Here is an 18,126-nt window from a genome sequence, read left to right on the forward strand (position 1 = left end):
ATGTGTTTTAGTCTGAAGAATTTTAATTCCTGTATTATGATAAAGAGCCTAAAAACAAAATGTAATGATTTCACCATGATATAGAAATTTTGCTACATTTGGTAGCGAAATATCCAAAACATTAAGTGTAGTTTCCTTGAATTTTCAAGCCTAATTCAAATTTTAGACTGGAAAGTTCACGTAAGTAATAATCTAACAGTTACATACTCTCATGACTATAATTTATCATACTCTATTTATTGAAGTGACAGCTCCTCACAACTAAACTTCAGGTTCTCCAAGCACTTTCTGAATTTGTAAGTTTGATTTATACAAGTCCAGGGGAAATCTCTGCATAATCACTTTAAAGTGACAGGAATATAATTTGAAAAATTCAGGAAATATGAACTCAATCTATTTTTGTGGAATATTTTTCTTTAGGCACATAAAAATCATACTTATATGTATGTAAGGCAACTGTTTTAGGCACATAAAATGTCCATTAAGAGAAGTGAACATGTTTAAAAAAAAAAAAAAAGATCCCTGTCACAGTACTACAACATCTATTACAATAAAGGAGTCTAAGTAAGACAGAAGCACCCCCTTTCCTTTCTATTTCCTCTACATTAGGCAATAGTTTCAGAAGATGGAAAGACCCATAGCTTTTTAGAGAGTTGATATGGGAACTATGCATTCCCTTTGTTTTTTTAGAAGACGATCATGCTTTTTTTCAGTAAGGATAGGAAATGAAATTATGATTCAACCAGGAGGTATGAGCAATCTGCATCTTCCTTAGAACAGAAAATATTTTTTCTCTCATCCTCACATTACTTAATCTATTATGAGTAAAACCCCTTTATCATGTCATCCTTTTATGTTTGATGTGCTTCCAATTTTTTTGTTCCCTTAGCTATTCTCCCATTTCAACCAGGGGGGCTAAAATCCCAAATCAAATCTTAAACCTGTTTACATGTCTGAACTGAAGCTGACAACATCCACACAGTAGAGGAGGGGAAATCTTTCCAAAAACAAACCATCAGCTCAGCAATTCTTCTCCTTTTTTTTTTTATTTTGGTGGGGCATAGAGGGGGAGCCTTAGTTTATAATATTACCATTAGAGTTGATAAGAATATTATATCAGCATATATAGGAATATAATATTTTGAGATGGTAAATATAATTATTCAATGTTTATAAGGTGTATTGACATATCATGTTTTACTACCTTTTTAAAATATTTGGTTCGCTCAATGAATAATTTATGTCCATTTTTATTTAGGCAGAGTAGAGACCGTTACTATACTTGTCAAAGGAACGCTAATAAACATGTTTAGGTCTTGCTTCTGAAGTTTCCTATCATTTATTTTCTTAAAAATGTCAAAGAAAACAGTCACTATGATTGTTTGAGGCATTTTTTTAAGGCAACTTTACAATAAGGTTCTTGAAACATTTTTTTTTTTTTTAGAGTCATATATAGATATGATCTGCACAAGCTAAAGAAGTCTGCAGTTTTAATTCAAAGAAAGAAGAGAGGCATTAATTAGATTCTTACGGCACTACTGTGTGATGCAATGAGACTTACAGCCAAGTTGAACGCCCTTTTAAGAAGAAACTGCATCTTATTTTTTGCCTATGCGTATCTTAAACTGCAAAAAGACTTTTCCTATTATTATGATCATTTTAATTATTTCACAGAGGCATGGACTCTATATGGGTATCCAAGTTCCACACTGGTGCTTACAATTTGCATTTTGGTGAATGTATTTTTCAGAACCCGCACAAAGAAGCCCAAGCCATACTGCTGAATTTTGAAAGCTTACTTTCATTTGTTTGGTTGCAAGTGTTGATTTAATTATACTGCGTTATTATCAAAGCTGTATTATGTACTTTTTTATTCCTTTTACATGTGTTTGAGGTGAAGACCTTGGCTTTGTCTGCAAACAGTGTGTTTCAAGTTATTCCTTAAGTACTAAATAATAAAGAAAAGAGAAGAAAAGATTTTTTTAAAAGATGGCAGACAGTGATCACAAGGTAAAGGGTTAAATGTAAGATCTCTAAGAAACATTTTGAAGTTGATTAAGACTCCAGCTTTGCATTAAACAGTATCGCTTCCACATGAGTTGCTGCTAATACGGTTAAGGAGCAGCTTGAGAGCCCAGTGTGCCAGTGACCTCCTTCACCCTCCAGCCACCCACCGGGCCTTCCTGATTAGCATTCTACCTGGTTCTCTGAGGAATTCCCATCATCCCCCAGGAGCTCATTCCGTACTTCGTCACTGTAGGCGATCCGTGACCTTTTCTATAAAACAAAACAAAAAGGGAGAGAGCAAGATGAACCTTAGAAAGTAAAGGCTTCGAAGCATTAAGCATTATTCGTATCAAGGCTGATCATCTCAAACCTCGAGAGCCCCCTAATGGAAACCAATTTGCTAAAATTTGCAAACTAAAGTTGCATAAAGTTCTTGAACTTAAGAAGTTTAATGTAAATTAGAAGGTTTTTTGTGATGACAATAATGAACGAAAACTCTATATTGTGTGAGTACTCTATTAATATTAATAAATGCATCAAAACTTGTATATTATTCCATAAGCAGTCATTCAAATTAGACCACTAAGCTAAAGAAAATACATCTACATAGCTATTTATCTGCAAAATTTACCAGACGGTGATTACAAGAGGAGGGTATGAGAAGCTTCAGTGTCACAGCAGGAAATGAAGTATACAATTTAGGTCTTTTAAAACCTTTATTTCTAGAATACCTCCAACTATACTCTCTGGAATGCCTGGAATAGCATATCTATATTTCCTTCATTACTGTGATTTTATTAACCAGAAAAAGAGGGAATTTAAAAGCCCACCTTTTTTCCAAAATAAATGTCTCCAAGTCCTCTATAAGTAATGGCCTAAGGAAATGTAATGGCTGTATGTGTGTCTGTGTCTGCTAAAACAAATTTCTAATCCGAGCAAATAAAGGCAAGTAGGCTATGAGTCAACATTTCACAGTCCCAGTAAATAAAGGTAAGCAGCCTATGAGTCAATATTTCACACACTGAAATTCTGTTTTACAAGAAATCCACCCTTACCTGTACAGTCAGAGGGATACAGCTGCAAGCAATCCATGAATTATCTAAAACGTACACATATCTGAAAAAGCTAAAAGGCTCTGGAAATTAGTTGTGAAGCTGGAGTACAGTTTCAGACCCTACTTCAGCATTACCATTTCAGACCCAAATGCAAATTTATGAATTACTTTGTTGCCTTTTCTGCTTCTGAAGTAACTAAGCAAAAACAGTCCATTAAAATAAAATGGCACTTAGGGAAATAATAATCTCTTTCTCACTTGGGGACTTCAGTTTAGAACTTAGTATTTCTTACCTGCTAAACTGTCATCTAAAAAAGTACTGTAGTTTAAGGGGACTACTGATAATCTATGAGCAGAAATCAACAATAAGATTTTTAATTAGATTTTTTTACCTAGTGAATGAGCAACTCTGCTTTGCCATCTAGAGATCATACCTTGAACATAAAATCCTACTATACTAGGATTTCAAAGGACTTTAAAAGAGACCAACAAATAGACTCAACTGGGGTCTCTCACCTGAACCACAAAATTATTTCAGTGACTATTCCTCAATTCTCCCAAGTACATAAGTGTACCTAAGAGAAAATTTATTATATACAACAAAGTTTTAGAGCATGAGGCCTCTCTGGCAGAACCCCAGTTGAAAGAGGGTAAATGAAGTATAAAGTATAAATAAGTAAATCTAAATACTCCTTTCTTTTACAGGAAAAAAAAAAAAAATCTGAGCCCCATGGAACTCTAAATGTAGCCTTGGTTGAATTGAGACTAGAACCCTGGGGTCCTGACTTGTATCTCAGCGCTCATTCTACCACATAAAATTTCTTCCCTATTTTATTACCTTCAGAAACACTGAGGAAAAAAGAACAAGTGCAAAACGTTTCGGTATAAAGAAGATGGTGGCATACCCTCCCTGACCTGCATCTCTGCCCTAAACCCCCCCTTCACTCTCTGCCACGAATGTCTGTCTTACACCTTGGTGAACGCAATTAGTGATGTTCCTTTAGAAAAGTAGATAAAGCCAACACTACTGCAGGGAGAAGGAAAAAGCGGTGAAGCTAAGTGGTTAGCTCGAGGTCAGTAAAGACATTTCTATCATATCTCTTGGCAATTCAGGAGTGGTCCAACTCATTCGTTTATGAACGCACTGGATTTCTTATCACCAGCAAACAGCATATATCTTCTTCCCTCATTGCATTTACTGCTGATATTATTAATGAGTTACTTCTACTGACTTCATACTGAATTGTATTGAAAAATGCTAAATTACAGGGACAATGCACTTTAAGGCCTCACTACAATATTTAGATCAAGCTAAACCTTTCTTTTGCCCATTTGGAAATCCCCACTACAGAAGTTTCAAACTAGCTGAGCAAAAGTATTTTAAAGCATTAAAGGAAATAAGAACCTTTAAACAGGCTGTGGTATCAGAGCTGCCTTTTTAATTATTCATTTCATCACTATGGGGGACTAAAACATTCCGCAGTATGCAAGAATATCACATGGAGATTGTTTTTGTTTTTCTCTTTTTTCACCAAAATACCAACAAATTGGCATAGCTTGTTCAATTATATTATATTCTTATTTTGATTTACTATACTTCAAAAGAAGAAAATTACAAATGTGTATCCCTAAATATCTAATCTTGTTTTCGTTTGCATCCTTTGCTCTTGAAAACCAGCAATTAAGAGTGTAATGCCCAGCAACAGAGGAGAACTAAGGATTTATCCACAGTTGAAGGGTGGTCCCTATAAATGTCATTCTTTACTATCAGGATGGTAAAACCAGGTCTTTTGGATGGCTCTCTGGATGTAATTAAGGAAATGATATGCTAAGTTTACAAAGTGCTCTCTGACAGGACTGATTTCTCATAAGGAATGAAAAGACAACTCATTTCAAATACCAGAAATAGTTTCACATGAAAATGACACAACCAATAATGAAAACTGAACTCTACAATTGAGATCCATTTACAAAGGGGGGAAAAAATTAAGACTTTGCTTTATTAAGAATTGTACTTAGATGCTCAATATTGGTATTTTCTCACAGTTTTTTAAGGTTTAAAAACTTAAGGAAGCTCATTGTAATCAACCATAAATTAGCCTGCAGGATCATCATTAAATTAACTGAATACCAGGAAAGGCAAATTCCTTTGAACGGCAAACTGCTTGTTTTATGGGTAATTTTCCTCCAAAGCATCAATAAATTATGATACCTTTCATGGAATTTTAAAAAACCTGACTCTACATTACTAAGTACTACTTTAATGCGGGAAGTTCAAAGTTAATGAAACTGAAACACCTATTATATCTTGATAAACCTAACTAAAATATTTTTATTTTATTATCAACTGTATATAAATCTGTATTTTAGCCAAATGCAAGCATGAGAATTTGAGCTGGAAATGTCACACACTCAGCTATAGTTTGAAGGAACCCAATTCATAATGCATTTTATAAATAGTTAATGACTTCTATACATAAGCTAACCAGGCAAATCAAGAAATTGTCAACATTTTTAGTCTTAGTTGTCAGTTACCACTGTCTACTGGTGCTTTATATGTGGCTTCCGGAGACGACAGAAGCTCTATGCAGTTTGTAATCTACTGCAATTTCTGGTCTGTACCATAAGGATGAAAAAGCTTCAACTGACAATACTTGCCATACACACACACACACACACACACACACACACAAAGTGTTACACACACACACACACACAAAGTGTTAAATGCAAGACCATTCCTCACTTTTAATTGTGTTTGTGTAAAGCTTATTCCTCCCAACTTACACACTCAAGTGCACCAGACAACAGTTGGATGAAAATCTACAGACCATATATGAACTATAGAAAATATATGATAAATTAACAACTGATTTTTAACCCCAGGAAGCGGGATACACCAAGTTTCCACGATCATTTTAAAGTGATGACAAATTTGAGTCTTTGGTTATGAAGGTGAAATTTCAGATTCAAAGCAGTTTTCACTAGGTATATTTTAGCATACTGATTGGCGATTTTCTTAAGGCTAAATTCAAATAGATACGCTTGGTCTGGAAATTTGGCTTGAAACGATCTATCTACTTGACCCAAGCCTTAACATTTCCCAACTGAACTGAATGCATTCTTGGACAGGGGCTGTGAACGAACTTAGAAATGAATTAACTTAGTTTAAACTAATTAAGAACTCCGATCTGTGGTACCCCCTCTGGTATGATTCTACATGTGAAATGGGGTATATGTAACCAGAACGAGGATTCTACAACCCGCCACTAGCATAAGCATAACAATGAAGTTGGTTTATTACTAAAGCGTATATGAGAATTTAATTTCCATGGCGTGCACATGGCAAAGCAATTGCTTAAATTGCCTCACCTGGGAATTTAATACAATGTTATCATCAGACCAGCCACATTGTAAATAGATTTATAATGCTTTCCATGTGCTGCACTCTGTTGCATATGAATTAAGTAGTGATCTGGTATTACAATAAAATCAGCTAGTTCCCACACCTGGCAGACAGGATATTTCACTAAATTAATACTCATACAGCGACATCACAAGGCATGGGAGAGGAAACCATCTCTAAGGCATTGGACTCGAGTTTTACATGGGAGGCAAATACTCCATGGCTATGTAGAATGTCACTATGTAAAATGGGCTGCTCAACACAATCTGTTTCTAACATCTGTATCTCAGAATTAAGACTTTCTCATTCCCATTCAATTTTGGCCTAATTTTCTTCATTCAGTACTTTAATTACTAATCAGCAATCCACAACATTCACAAACACTAAGAAAGCCCTTTATTCTAATCTATGTGCTGCAGACAGCCAAATAATTGATACAAAGTGCAGTATGGTTTTTGTAAGTAATGAAAGAACAGCTTGTCCTAGTTCCTAATCAAACTGGTCTATAGAAGAAATGGTTAATAGATTTCTCCATAGGTCTAAAACAAATTACCCAGTCTGGCCAGACTTTTCCACTGCTTCTACCATGTCTTTCAGTCTCCAAATATTTAATAACACCCAAGGTTACCAGGTGATACAGCTATTAAAAACGGGTATGCTTTCACAGCCACAGAATTTAACTGCTCCCGTTATAATTAACATTTTGGGGTATCTACAGAATACCGTGAAATTACATTTATTAGCTAGTAATATAATTGCTGGCATTCATTTCTTACCAAGTTTTATCTGGTTCCAGTTAAGTAACATCATACTTCTGTAATGCTCAGTGGCATTTTCTAAAACGCATCTATCTATCTTCAACACAAAGCATTCCATTTTTAACCTTACTTCTGTTTCTCCACGGCCAGTTTCAGCTTCTCACCACCCTCTACCCCTGCCCCAGGACTTAAAAGGTCTCATCAATCTAGGGCAGAAAAATTTTATATTTTGGACGGAAATAGTGCAATTTTTCAATTCTTGTTTCTCAGTGTTCTCTGTACTATATTAATTTCTAGGCAAAAGTGATCAAGGTTAAAGCGTCCCCTACTTCGTGGGTTAGGTAAGGCAAAACGAACTATTCGGTAAATGCTTGTTCGCTGGGGAATTGTTGGATGAAAAAAACAGGCCACTGAGGAAGAAAAACACAGAAAACAGTTCAGTATGTGATCTGGGTCAGACTAAGTGAGTTTTCTGAACAGCAGTTTCCTCATCTGTAAAACGGTGGTGACGATATTTATTTCAGAGGGCTGTCGGGAGGATTTAACTATCACGCACAAATGATGCCCTATATAATCCATGGATGTGATAATCTTGAGAAGGATGTTCAACTAAATGTTACTTGGTAATCCTGGAAAGGATGCGATAAAACCGTCACACGTACTACTGAGCGTATAAATCATCGTTTCTAGAAAATGATTTGCAAAAATATGCCAAAAGTAGTTTTTTTTTTAAGTTCATATTGTTTAAGCCAGTAATTCTACTACATTTTTTTTTTTTGCCCAAGTGCGTGTTTTCTGGCGCTACAACTTTTGGAACACTTTCAATGGCAAAAAACTTTACTGCATTTTGTTTACGTTATCAGAGAAACTAAGTTCCAAGCTGTTTCTTCTGGGTAATCATTCCACTGAACATGGCTTACCCTTGCTCATGGGACTATTTAGGGTTGAAGTTCAAGCTCATTCACTTGAAAGTGTGCATGTCACATGTCACTAATACTGTAGAATTAATAAAGGGAAAGCACACCTTCTATCATAAACTCATACCAATGGACCATACATGCAAGCTGCCCATGAACCAATACTAACATGCCCTGTGCTGCTAGGCTACAACATGGTAGGAAAAACAGGTCACCTGGAGAACATCAAAATAACCCACCGTTCTTTGGCATACAATACCAAAAAACCCATTGCCCTTGAGTTGGTTCCAACTCATAATGACCCCACAGGACAGAGGAGAACTGCCGCATGGGGTTTCCAGGGAGCTGCTGGTGGGTTCAAACTGCCAACCTTTTGGTTAGCAGCTGAGTTCTTAAGTGAGCTCTGCATGCCATACCAGGAAAGGATATTTAAAATTTTAAAATTACTAATGTCTTTTCATTATAATCACTCTCATTTATAACGATTACTTGTACTTTTAAAACAATTTACCTGCTTAAAGTGAATATTTATACCTTGGCTATTAATAAAAATATACATTAAACCACATTTTCTTTTAATTTCTTTTTTAAATTTAGCTGCAATATTCACATGTGACTATTTATATGCATATAATGAGGTTATATATGCATATACCCATATAGATTCACACAAACTCATACGCAATCCACGTGGAATAATAACTCTACTCGTGTTTCTCAATGCTGGCATAGACTTTTATTTATACTAGGAACTCTGACCACATTGCTGCTACATCATTTAATGATTTGCAAAACACAGAAGTGAGAAATCATGAAACTGCACTTCTTCATTTCCTTCCTTAGAATTTCTAAACGTAAGCCTGAAATTTAAGTTTGGCATTAAGGTTTCAAAATGCAACATGAGTTAGTATCACGGCCCTATTTGCTCGCATATGCTCACACTTCAAGACTTTGACAGTGCTATTGAACAGTGTGGCTGTGTCTTAAATCATGTTCACTTGTCAATCGATAATTAAGTTACTTCATTCAGAAAATCAGCTCGTGATAGAATGTCCAGATGTTGTTGACAACATCTGGAATAGTGTAAGTATGAAGAGGGGGAGAATCTAATTTTTTAAAGTCTTGAATGTAAAATAAAATGACTCCATTGACTCTACTTGAAATAATCAAAATGTCAAAATGTTTTATTATTTTGTTTGTTTATGATAAATACCCTACAACATACTCCCACTGGAAAATGATACTCAGACGCTTCATTTGTATTTTTAAAAGAACTACTGAAGTAATGCACTTAATTTATATAATTTACATAGTTCTAGGTTTTCTAATGTAATCTGCTTAGTGTTGAGAAAAGTGATCATTTAAAATCTCTCCATTGCCATGACTTCTAGTGATGTAGGTATCTAAGAGCAGATGATCCTGGGCGCTCTGTATAATTGACACTGAAGTAGCATATAAAAAACAGAATCTTTCAGCTGAGAGTGACAGGAGGCATCACCTAGACCAGCCTCCAAATTTAGAGGTGAGGGATTCTGAGACAGATGAGTGATCTATCCACAGAGCCCTGGTTAAGAGTTCTGCTGCTATGGGAAAGGCTGGCAGTTCAAACCTAGCCAGAGACACCATAGGAGAAAGACCTGTAGATCACTTCTGTAAAGGTTATAGTCCAGGAAACTCCATGGGACTGGTTTTACTCTGTCACATGGGGTTGCTATGAGTCGAAAGCAACCCCATGGCACCTAACAACAACGACAACGACAATCCAAGCCCACAGGGCTAGGAAAGGCCAGGTAGAACAAGAACAGATGGGTTTCCCAATGCCAGTGCTCTTTCCATGAGCACCATGACAGGCTGAGAATCACCCTACTGCTTGTTCCCCAAAGTCAAGACTGAAGGCACCATTCAAATAATTCTGCGAAGTTACCACCAGCTACAAAGTTGGTTAGACTATAGATTTTGTTTCGGGTCACGCTCCTCCAAAATACGAACTTTTATATATACTTTGTTGCCAACATCTGGAATACTGACAACAATAAATCTGAAAGTTCATGGGTTACAAACGCTTAAGGTAGAGTGTTGTATTTGAGAGAATAAAACCTCTGATCACAGAGGGTGAGTCACAACCTCACCTATGGGTGTAACGTAGATATCTTTCAAGATTAATCTTCAAAGGATACACCACAAAGCAACAAAGATCTAGCCAAATGGCTCAGAGAGAAGCCGCATCAGTTATTAAGATGTGTTAAGGGTTGCTTGCTCACCCATAGGATCTGGTGACACAGTTACTCTTAAAATTCTAGACTGGAATCAGCCATGTCATAGACACAGAATTTTTATAATTTTTTTTTTTGCTGGTACTCACCCTTGGTCCCATGTTGTGTTAGGTTCTTTATTATAGAACATGCTGTGTTATCGTGAGATATCAGTGTTCATAACTCAGATGTGTACAATGTGTCTTTTAATGTTTTATGGAGATAGCCAATAAAACTGTGATGCTTAGGCAATATAACAAGATTTTTTTAGTTCAAATTTTCCATAAAACCATTTGAAGATTACTTCTATACTAGAGTGACTCAAAACTTAAAACGTAATAGATATAAATCTTCACACCTGATTCATAGATATTTCATTCTTTCTAGATGATTCTCAACTTCCAGTTAAATAACACAAAATTCTGACTATTCAGGGCCTTTGCTTTATCAACTAAATGTCCTTTCTCTTGTATCTTCAATGTCTCACTCTCTACTAGGTGTTTCCTCTAAGTATATAAGCACCTTTAAGTGTGTTTCAGTTTTATGTATTTTAAAAAGTTATTTTATCTTCCCAGCTAATGCTCACCCTCTCTCTTACTCTTCCTAGCCAAGCTTGTTGACAAGAGTATTCTACAATCACTAACTCCATTTATTCATGCCCTAGTCACCTCTCGACTTACTACAAACCGGCTTCTTTCCTACCACTCCATGGGACAACTCAGGATCACCAATTACTTCCCAGTTGTCAAAACCAACGGCCACTTTTAAAAAATAAACATTGTATTTGAGAACTTTTAGGTTTTCAGAAAAGGTATGAAGATAATATAGAGTTCCCACATATCCTACATCCAGTCCCCCTATTATTAACACTTCCCATTAGTACATTACATTTGCTACAACATTATTAAAATACAGTCCATAGTTAATTCAAGGGGCCCTGTGGCAGACTAGTTAAAGTGCCTGGCTGCTAACTGAAAAGGTTTGTCATGCAAATCTACCAGTTGTCCTGCAGGAGAAAGATGTGGCAGTCTGCTTCCATAAAGATTACAGCTTTTGAACCCGTATGGGACAGTTGTACTCTGTCCTATAGGATCACTATGAGTCAGAATCAACTTGATGGCAATGGTTTTTTTTTAAATACGTAACTGATTTTCTCAGTTTTAACTTAAAGTCCTTTTTCTGATCCAGGATCCTACATTACATTTTGTAGTCATGTGTCCTTAGGCAACTCCTAGCTGAAACAGTTTCTCAGACTTTCCTTGTTTATGCTGACCTTGACAGTTCTGGGGAGTACTGGTCAGGTATTTTGAAGAACGTCCCCCAGTTGGGATTTGTCTGATATTTTTCTCATGATTAGGCTGTGGTTACAGGTCTTGGGGAGGAAGTCCGCAAAGGTAAAGTGCCATTCTCATCACATCATATAAGGGTACATACTATCGGCATGACTTCTCACAGTTGGTGTTAACCTTGATCACTCCATCAGGTTTCTCCACTGTAAAGTTTGTTTTCCCTTTTCATACTGCCTTCGTTGGAAGGAAGTCACTAAACACAGCCCACACTTACGGACTGGGACTATGCTCCCCTCTACTTCCTTGAGGGTGGGGTGTCTATATAAATTATTTGGAATTCTGTACTGCAGATTTGTTCATTTTCCCCATTGAATTATTTAGTCAATCATTTATTTATATTACTAAAGACTTATAATTGTTTTATACTTTGGTTATAATCCAATATTCATTAATTATGTTGCTCAAATTGTACCAGCTTTGGCCCTGATGGCCCTTTATCAGTTCTTATATCATTTTACCTCTCTGTAGTATCTGACAATTGTTGCCATTTTCTCCTTAGCAGTGAAGGCACCACCCTTACCTGGAATTCCTCCTATCCTTCAGGTCTCTCTTTCTCAGTGTCTGTCATCACAATGTCTCTCTCTGCATGCTCATAAAATGCTGGTATTCCTGTACGTCTCCATCCTTTGCTTTCTTCTCACTCTTCTGAATGATCTCAACTATGCCCAGTGTTCTAATTACCACAGAGGGTGGCAAAGCCCAGGCCCTTTGCACCAGGTAAGACTTGTTTTGAGCATATTCTACTCACAAATACAAATGCCTGTTGGGCAACTTAGATAACCTAAAGGCACCTCAATTAACACAGACAAAATGGGCATTATCTTTCTCCTCTGTATGGTTCCCTCCCCTATTTTCCCTATTTTGATGGGCAATGTTACCCTGCACATAGTCTCTCCATATAAAAACCTACAAATTATCCCACTCTCTTCCTCACCCCACAAATTCAATCACCAAAATTTACTGGTTAAACTTTTATTTTCCAGAATATCAACTACTGAGGCCCTTAGCCATATTTCCAGGAGATGGTTAAGTGCTACAGCTGCTAACCCAAGGGTTGGCAGTTCAAATCCGCCAGGCGCTCCTTGGAAACTCTATGGGGCAGTTCTGCTCTGTCTTATAGGGTCACTATGAGTCAGAACAACTCGACGGCACTGGGTTGGGGTTTTTTACCTTATGCGCTAGTCCCAATTTTGTCCAATAACTATTGTTACGATATATCACATTCCTCTTTTTACATATAAATTATATTTTGGAGACAACTTCTATGAAAAGATTAACATGTTTTGAGGCAGAGGTAAGCCAGTAAACCCAAAGTCTCAGCTCCTCATCTTAGGGAGATAAGGAGACTCCTTCAACCCTATCTCTAACAGAATATCAAAGCTATGAAAGAATCATTGTCTAAAGATATAACTTATTTCACATTAGGGATGTTAAAATAGAAAGAAAATTCTTTTGACAAAAGCCAATATACTACAGGAAAAAATGCTAAGCACCAAAACTCTAAGACAATACCACATTTCTCTTTAATTTCTTACAGGCTCATCTTACATGTTCTCCTAAGTTAGATATTCCCTTTTTTTTTTTTATTATGAAGAAGCTAAGAGACCCTGATGTACGTGCATTTCTTCTTTGTCTGATTTGCAGACCTGAGGAATATGGATTACCTCTGTTATCTGTACGAAGAAGCTCTACCACAAGCCTGGCATTCAGTGGCTTTTATCTCTGAGACCCCAAATTGTACTGTTAGGCAACAGAGGGCACTTAGCTAGATTGAACTCTCATACAAATAGGTTTTTGTCAGCCATTCAATTTGTATTGGGGAGCAGGCCAACAAAAACAAAACCTGGCAATTTTAAACAACAAACCTATCCTCTACTGACAGGGACAAATTGCTGCATTTCAAATGAATAAGAATTACTACAGATCGCACATCGTGAGCATGCTAAATATTCTTGTAACTAACTCTGTCCAATTCTTCTGTACATAAAACAAACACATAGTGCGTTTAATACTAATAAATATTCAAGAAAGAATACTAACAAACAGGAATTAAGTGTTATCAGGGAGAATGAGACACCCTAATAAAGTCAAGATTCAGTGGCTATACACTATTCATAATAGCTAAAAGAAGCAGCCTAAAGGTTCATCACTAGATGAACGCATAAATGTGGCCATACCTACAATGCAGTATTACTCAGCCATAAAGAGAAATGAAACCCTTATACATGCTACAACACGGATGAACCTTGAAAACACTGTGCTGAGCGAAATAAGTCAATCACAAAAGGACAAATACTGTATGATCTCACTTATATGAAATATCTAGGAAAGTCAAGTGTATAGAGTCCAGAGTTCCTTAGTGGTTACCAAGGGTGGGTGGGAGTGAAGGGGAAAAGGGGACTCACTGCCTGGGGGACACTGAGCTTCTGTTAAGGGTGATAGGAAAATTTAAAAATGGAAAATGGTAATGGTGGGAAAATAGGATAAACAGGACTCATGTCACTGAATTATACATGTTTAGAAGACCGAAAAAATATAGAGAGCAAAACGCCAATCAATTAAACAACTATAGAATAAATACACAACGTTATGTGTGTACATGCATAAACATAACAAAAACATAGGAAAGTAAGAAGAATAAACACCAAAATATTAAAAATAGTAATTGCTGAGTTGCAGTAGTATGATTGTTTTCGTTTTGCAACTCCTCTGTAATTTTCAAGTTTCTCATACAAAAATTTATATACACCTTGCCATATACTCCTAGGAAACCCTGGTAGCGTAGTGGTTAAGTGCTACAGCTGCTAACTAAGAGGTCGGCAGTTCGAACCCGCCAGGCACTCCTTGGAAACTCTATGGGGCAGTTCTACTCTGTCCTATAGGGTCGCTATGAGTCGGAATCGACTTGATGGCAGTGGGTTTGGTTTTTTTTTATACATATGCTCCTAATTGCTCTCCCCCTAATGAGACAGATGGCTCCTTCCCTCCACTCTCTCTTTTTGTGTCCATTCTACCAGTTTCTGACCCCTCTGCCCTCTCACCTCCCCTCCAGATAGGAGATGCCAACATAGTCTCAACTGTCTACTTGATCCAAGAAGCTCATTCTTCACCAGCATCTTTTTCTATCCCATTGTCCAGTCCAATCCCTGTCTGAAGAGTTGGCTTTGGGAATGGATCCTTTCTTGGGCTAACAGAAGGTCTCGGGGTTATCACCTCTGGGGTCCTTCTGGTCTCAGTCAGACCATTAAGTCTGGTCTTTTTATGAGAATTTGGGGTCTGCATCCCACTGCTCTCTTGCTCCCTCAGGGACTCTCTGTTGTGTTCCCTGTCAAGGCAGTCATCAGTTGTAGCTGGGCACCATCTAGTTCTTTTGGTCTCAGGATGATGTAGTCTCTGGTTTATGTGGCCCTTTCTGTCTCTTGGGCTCATAATTACCTTGTGTACTTGGTATTCTTCATTCTCTTTTGCTCCAGGTGGGCTGAGACCAATTGATGCATCTTAGATAGCCTCTTGCTAGAGTTTAAGACCCCAGACGGAATGTTTTCTTAATAGATTTTATTACACCAATTGACTTAGATATCCCCTGAAACCATGGTCCCCAAACCCCCGCCCCTCCTATACTGGCCTTCGAAGCATTCAGTTTATTCAAGAAACTCCTTTGCTTTTGGTTTAGTCCCATTGTACTGATCTCTCCTGTATTGTGTGTTGTCTTTCCCTTCACCTAAAGTAGTTCTTATTTACTAATTAGTGAATACCCCTCTCCCTTCCTCCCTCCCTTTCTCCCCCCTCTTGCAACCATCAAAGAATATTTTCTTCTCTGTTTAAACTAGTTCTTGAGTTCTTATAATAGTGGTCTTATACAATATTTGTCCTTTTGCAACTGGCTAATTTCACTCAGCATAATGCCTTCCAGATTTCTCCATGTTATGAAATGTTTCACAGATTCATCATTGTTCTTTATTGATAATGTAGTATTCCATTGTGTGAATATACCATAAGTTATTTATCCACTCATCCATTGATGGGCACCTTGGTTGTGTCCAACTTTTTGGTATTGTAAACAGTGCTGCAATAAACATGGACGTGCATATATCTGTTCATGTGAAGGCTCTTATTTCTCTAGGATATATTCCAAGGAGTGGGATTGCTGGATCGTATGGCAGTTCTGTTTCTAGCTTTTTAAGGATGCGCCAAATTGATTTCCAAAGTGGTCGTACCATTTTACATTCCCACCAGCAGTGTATAAGAGTTCCAATCTCTCCACAGCCCCTCCAACATTTATTATTTTGTGTTTTTTGGATTAATGCCAGCCTTGTTGGAGTAAGATGGAATCTCATTGCAGTTTTGATTTGTATTTTTTTTAATGGCTAATGATCGTGAGCATTTCCTCATGTATCTGTTAGCCACCTGAATGTCTTCTTTAGTGAAGTGTCTATTCATATCTTTTGCTCATTTTTTAATTGGGTTATTTGTCTTTTTGTAGTTGAGTTTTCGCAGTATCATGTAGATTTCAGAGATCTGGCACTGACTGGAAATGTCATAGCTAAAAACTTTTTCCCAGTCTGTAGGTAGTCTTTTTACTCTTTTAGTGACGTCTTTGGATGAGCATAGGTGTTTGATTTTTAGGAGCTCTCAGTTTTCCAGTTTTTCTTTTGCATTGTTAGTAATGTTTTGTATACTGTTTATGCCATATATTAGGGCTCCTAACGTTGTCCCTATTTTTTCTTCCATGATCTTTATTGCTTTAGATTTTATATTTAGGTCTTTGATCCATTTTGGGTTCGTTTTTGTGCATGGTGTGAGGTATGCGTCTTATTTCATTTTTTTGCAGATGGACATCCAGTTATGTCTGCACCATTTGTTAAAAAGGCTGCCTTTTCTCCATTGCTTTGGGGCCTTTGTCAAATATCAACTGCTCATATGTGGATGGATTTATGTCTAGATTCTCAGTTCTGTTCCATTGGTCTATGTATCTGTTGTACCCGCACCAGGCTGTTTTGACTACTGTGGCAGTATAATGGGTTGTAAAATCAGGTAGAGCGAGGCTTCCCACTTTGTCCTTCTTTTTCAATAATGCTTTACTTATCTGGGGCCTCTTTCCCTTCCATATGAAGTTGGTGATTTGTTTCTCCACCTCATTAAAAAATGTTGTTGGAATTTGGATTGGAATTGCATTAAATCTATAGATCGCTTCTGGTAGAATAGACATTTTTACAATGTTAAGTCTTCCTATCCATAAGCAAGGTATGTTTTTCCACTTATGTAGGTCTCTTTTGGTTTCTTGCAGAAGTGTACTGTAGTTTTCTTTGTCTAAGTCTTTTACATCTCTGGTAAGATTTATTCCTAAGTATTTTTATAGTAATACTTTTTAAACTTTTATGAAAAAAAAAAAATTAGTGGCTCTGTAGAGAAGGCTATATGGACCTTCCATAACGCAGGTAGTGCTTCTGCCCAGAACACAGCCCATTTGAGCAGTAACACCATCACTCTCCCTGGGCTAAAACTGATTGTGGTTCTGTGTCTTCAACAACCACAGAGAACAAAAGGAAACTATTTAGACAACCACGCTGCAGTTATATGACATTCATCCATATCTCAGACTATTAGGAAAAATATTCAGAATTGATCTGTTCAAAGTTGGTGTTAATCTCAGACATTAAAGGTGGTGATAAATTAAGTTAATGAAAATATGGTAATAAAAAATTCTGAGCTTGAAAAGAATATCAATTTGCCCAGCGATTTGAGTTCAATCTCGTTCCCTTCCCTATAAGCTATATTTTCATTCTGGATGCTGTGTGGCTTGTCCTTCAGTGAAATCCAGTCTTGGACTTGTAGAATCATAAACTGCTTCCAGGGAAATAAACACCTGTGCCACCTCAGCCCTGTGACTCCACATGACACTGAATAGGAAGGAAAAAACTCAAAGGTCAAAACTGCAGTTAAACCCATGTACTTTTAGTAAGAAAACCCTGGTGGTGTAGTGGTTAAGTGCTACAGCTGCCAACCAAAGGGTTGGCAGTTCGAATTCGCCAGGCACTCCTTGGAAACTCTGTGGGGCAGTTCTGCCTCGTCCTATAGGGTCGCTGTGAGTCGGAATCGACTTGACAGCACTGGGTTTGGTTTTGGTTTTTGGTTAATTTTACTAAGCAGAAATCTAACTCAATTACTCAAATGCAAATATTTACATTTTGAAAATGAGTTTTCTATTGAAATTATGTAACAAGAATTTAGTACTTCGCAAAATTCTGTAATATATCATATGGCAAGGCTAAGACATTATATGTTACAGCAACAGGTGCTTATGTCAAAAGACCTGAGACTGTATTAAGGACAGTATTAAAAAACAATATACTTCACAGACAGCAAGAAAAGGATCTCACGAA

General features: G+C 37.0%; 1 protein-coding gene across 24 annotated transcripts in view; it reads right to left on the reverse strand.

Annotated features, from left to right (window-relative positions):
• The window catches only part of VTI1A (vesicle transport through interaction with t-SNAREs 1A), a 373,592-nt gene that overhangs the window by 295,487 nt on the left and 59,979 nt on the right, over window positions 1-18,126 (reverse strand). For all 24 annotated transcript variants that reach the window (XR_010318057.1, XR_010318060.1, XR_010318062.1 and 21 more), the window contains exon 4: window positions 2,200-2,277. Coding sequence is in view for 16 of the 24 variants with exons in the window: in XM_064269324.1 (XP_064125394.1) it covers window positions 2,200-2,277 (78 nt within the window). In the remaining 8 variants the exon portion in view is untranslated. The remainder of the gene's footprint in view (window positions 1-2,199; window positions 2,278-18,126) is intronic.

This window comes from Loxodonta africana, chromosome 16 (genome assembly GCF_030014295.1).
Source record: "Loxodonta africana isolate mLoxAfr1 chromosome 16, mLoxAfr1.hap2, whole genome shotgun sequence".
Taxonomy (NCBI): domain Eukaryota; kingdom Metazoa; phylum Chordata; class Mammalia; order Proboscidea; family Elephantidae; genus Loxodonta; species Loxodonta africana.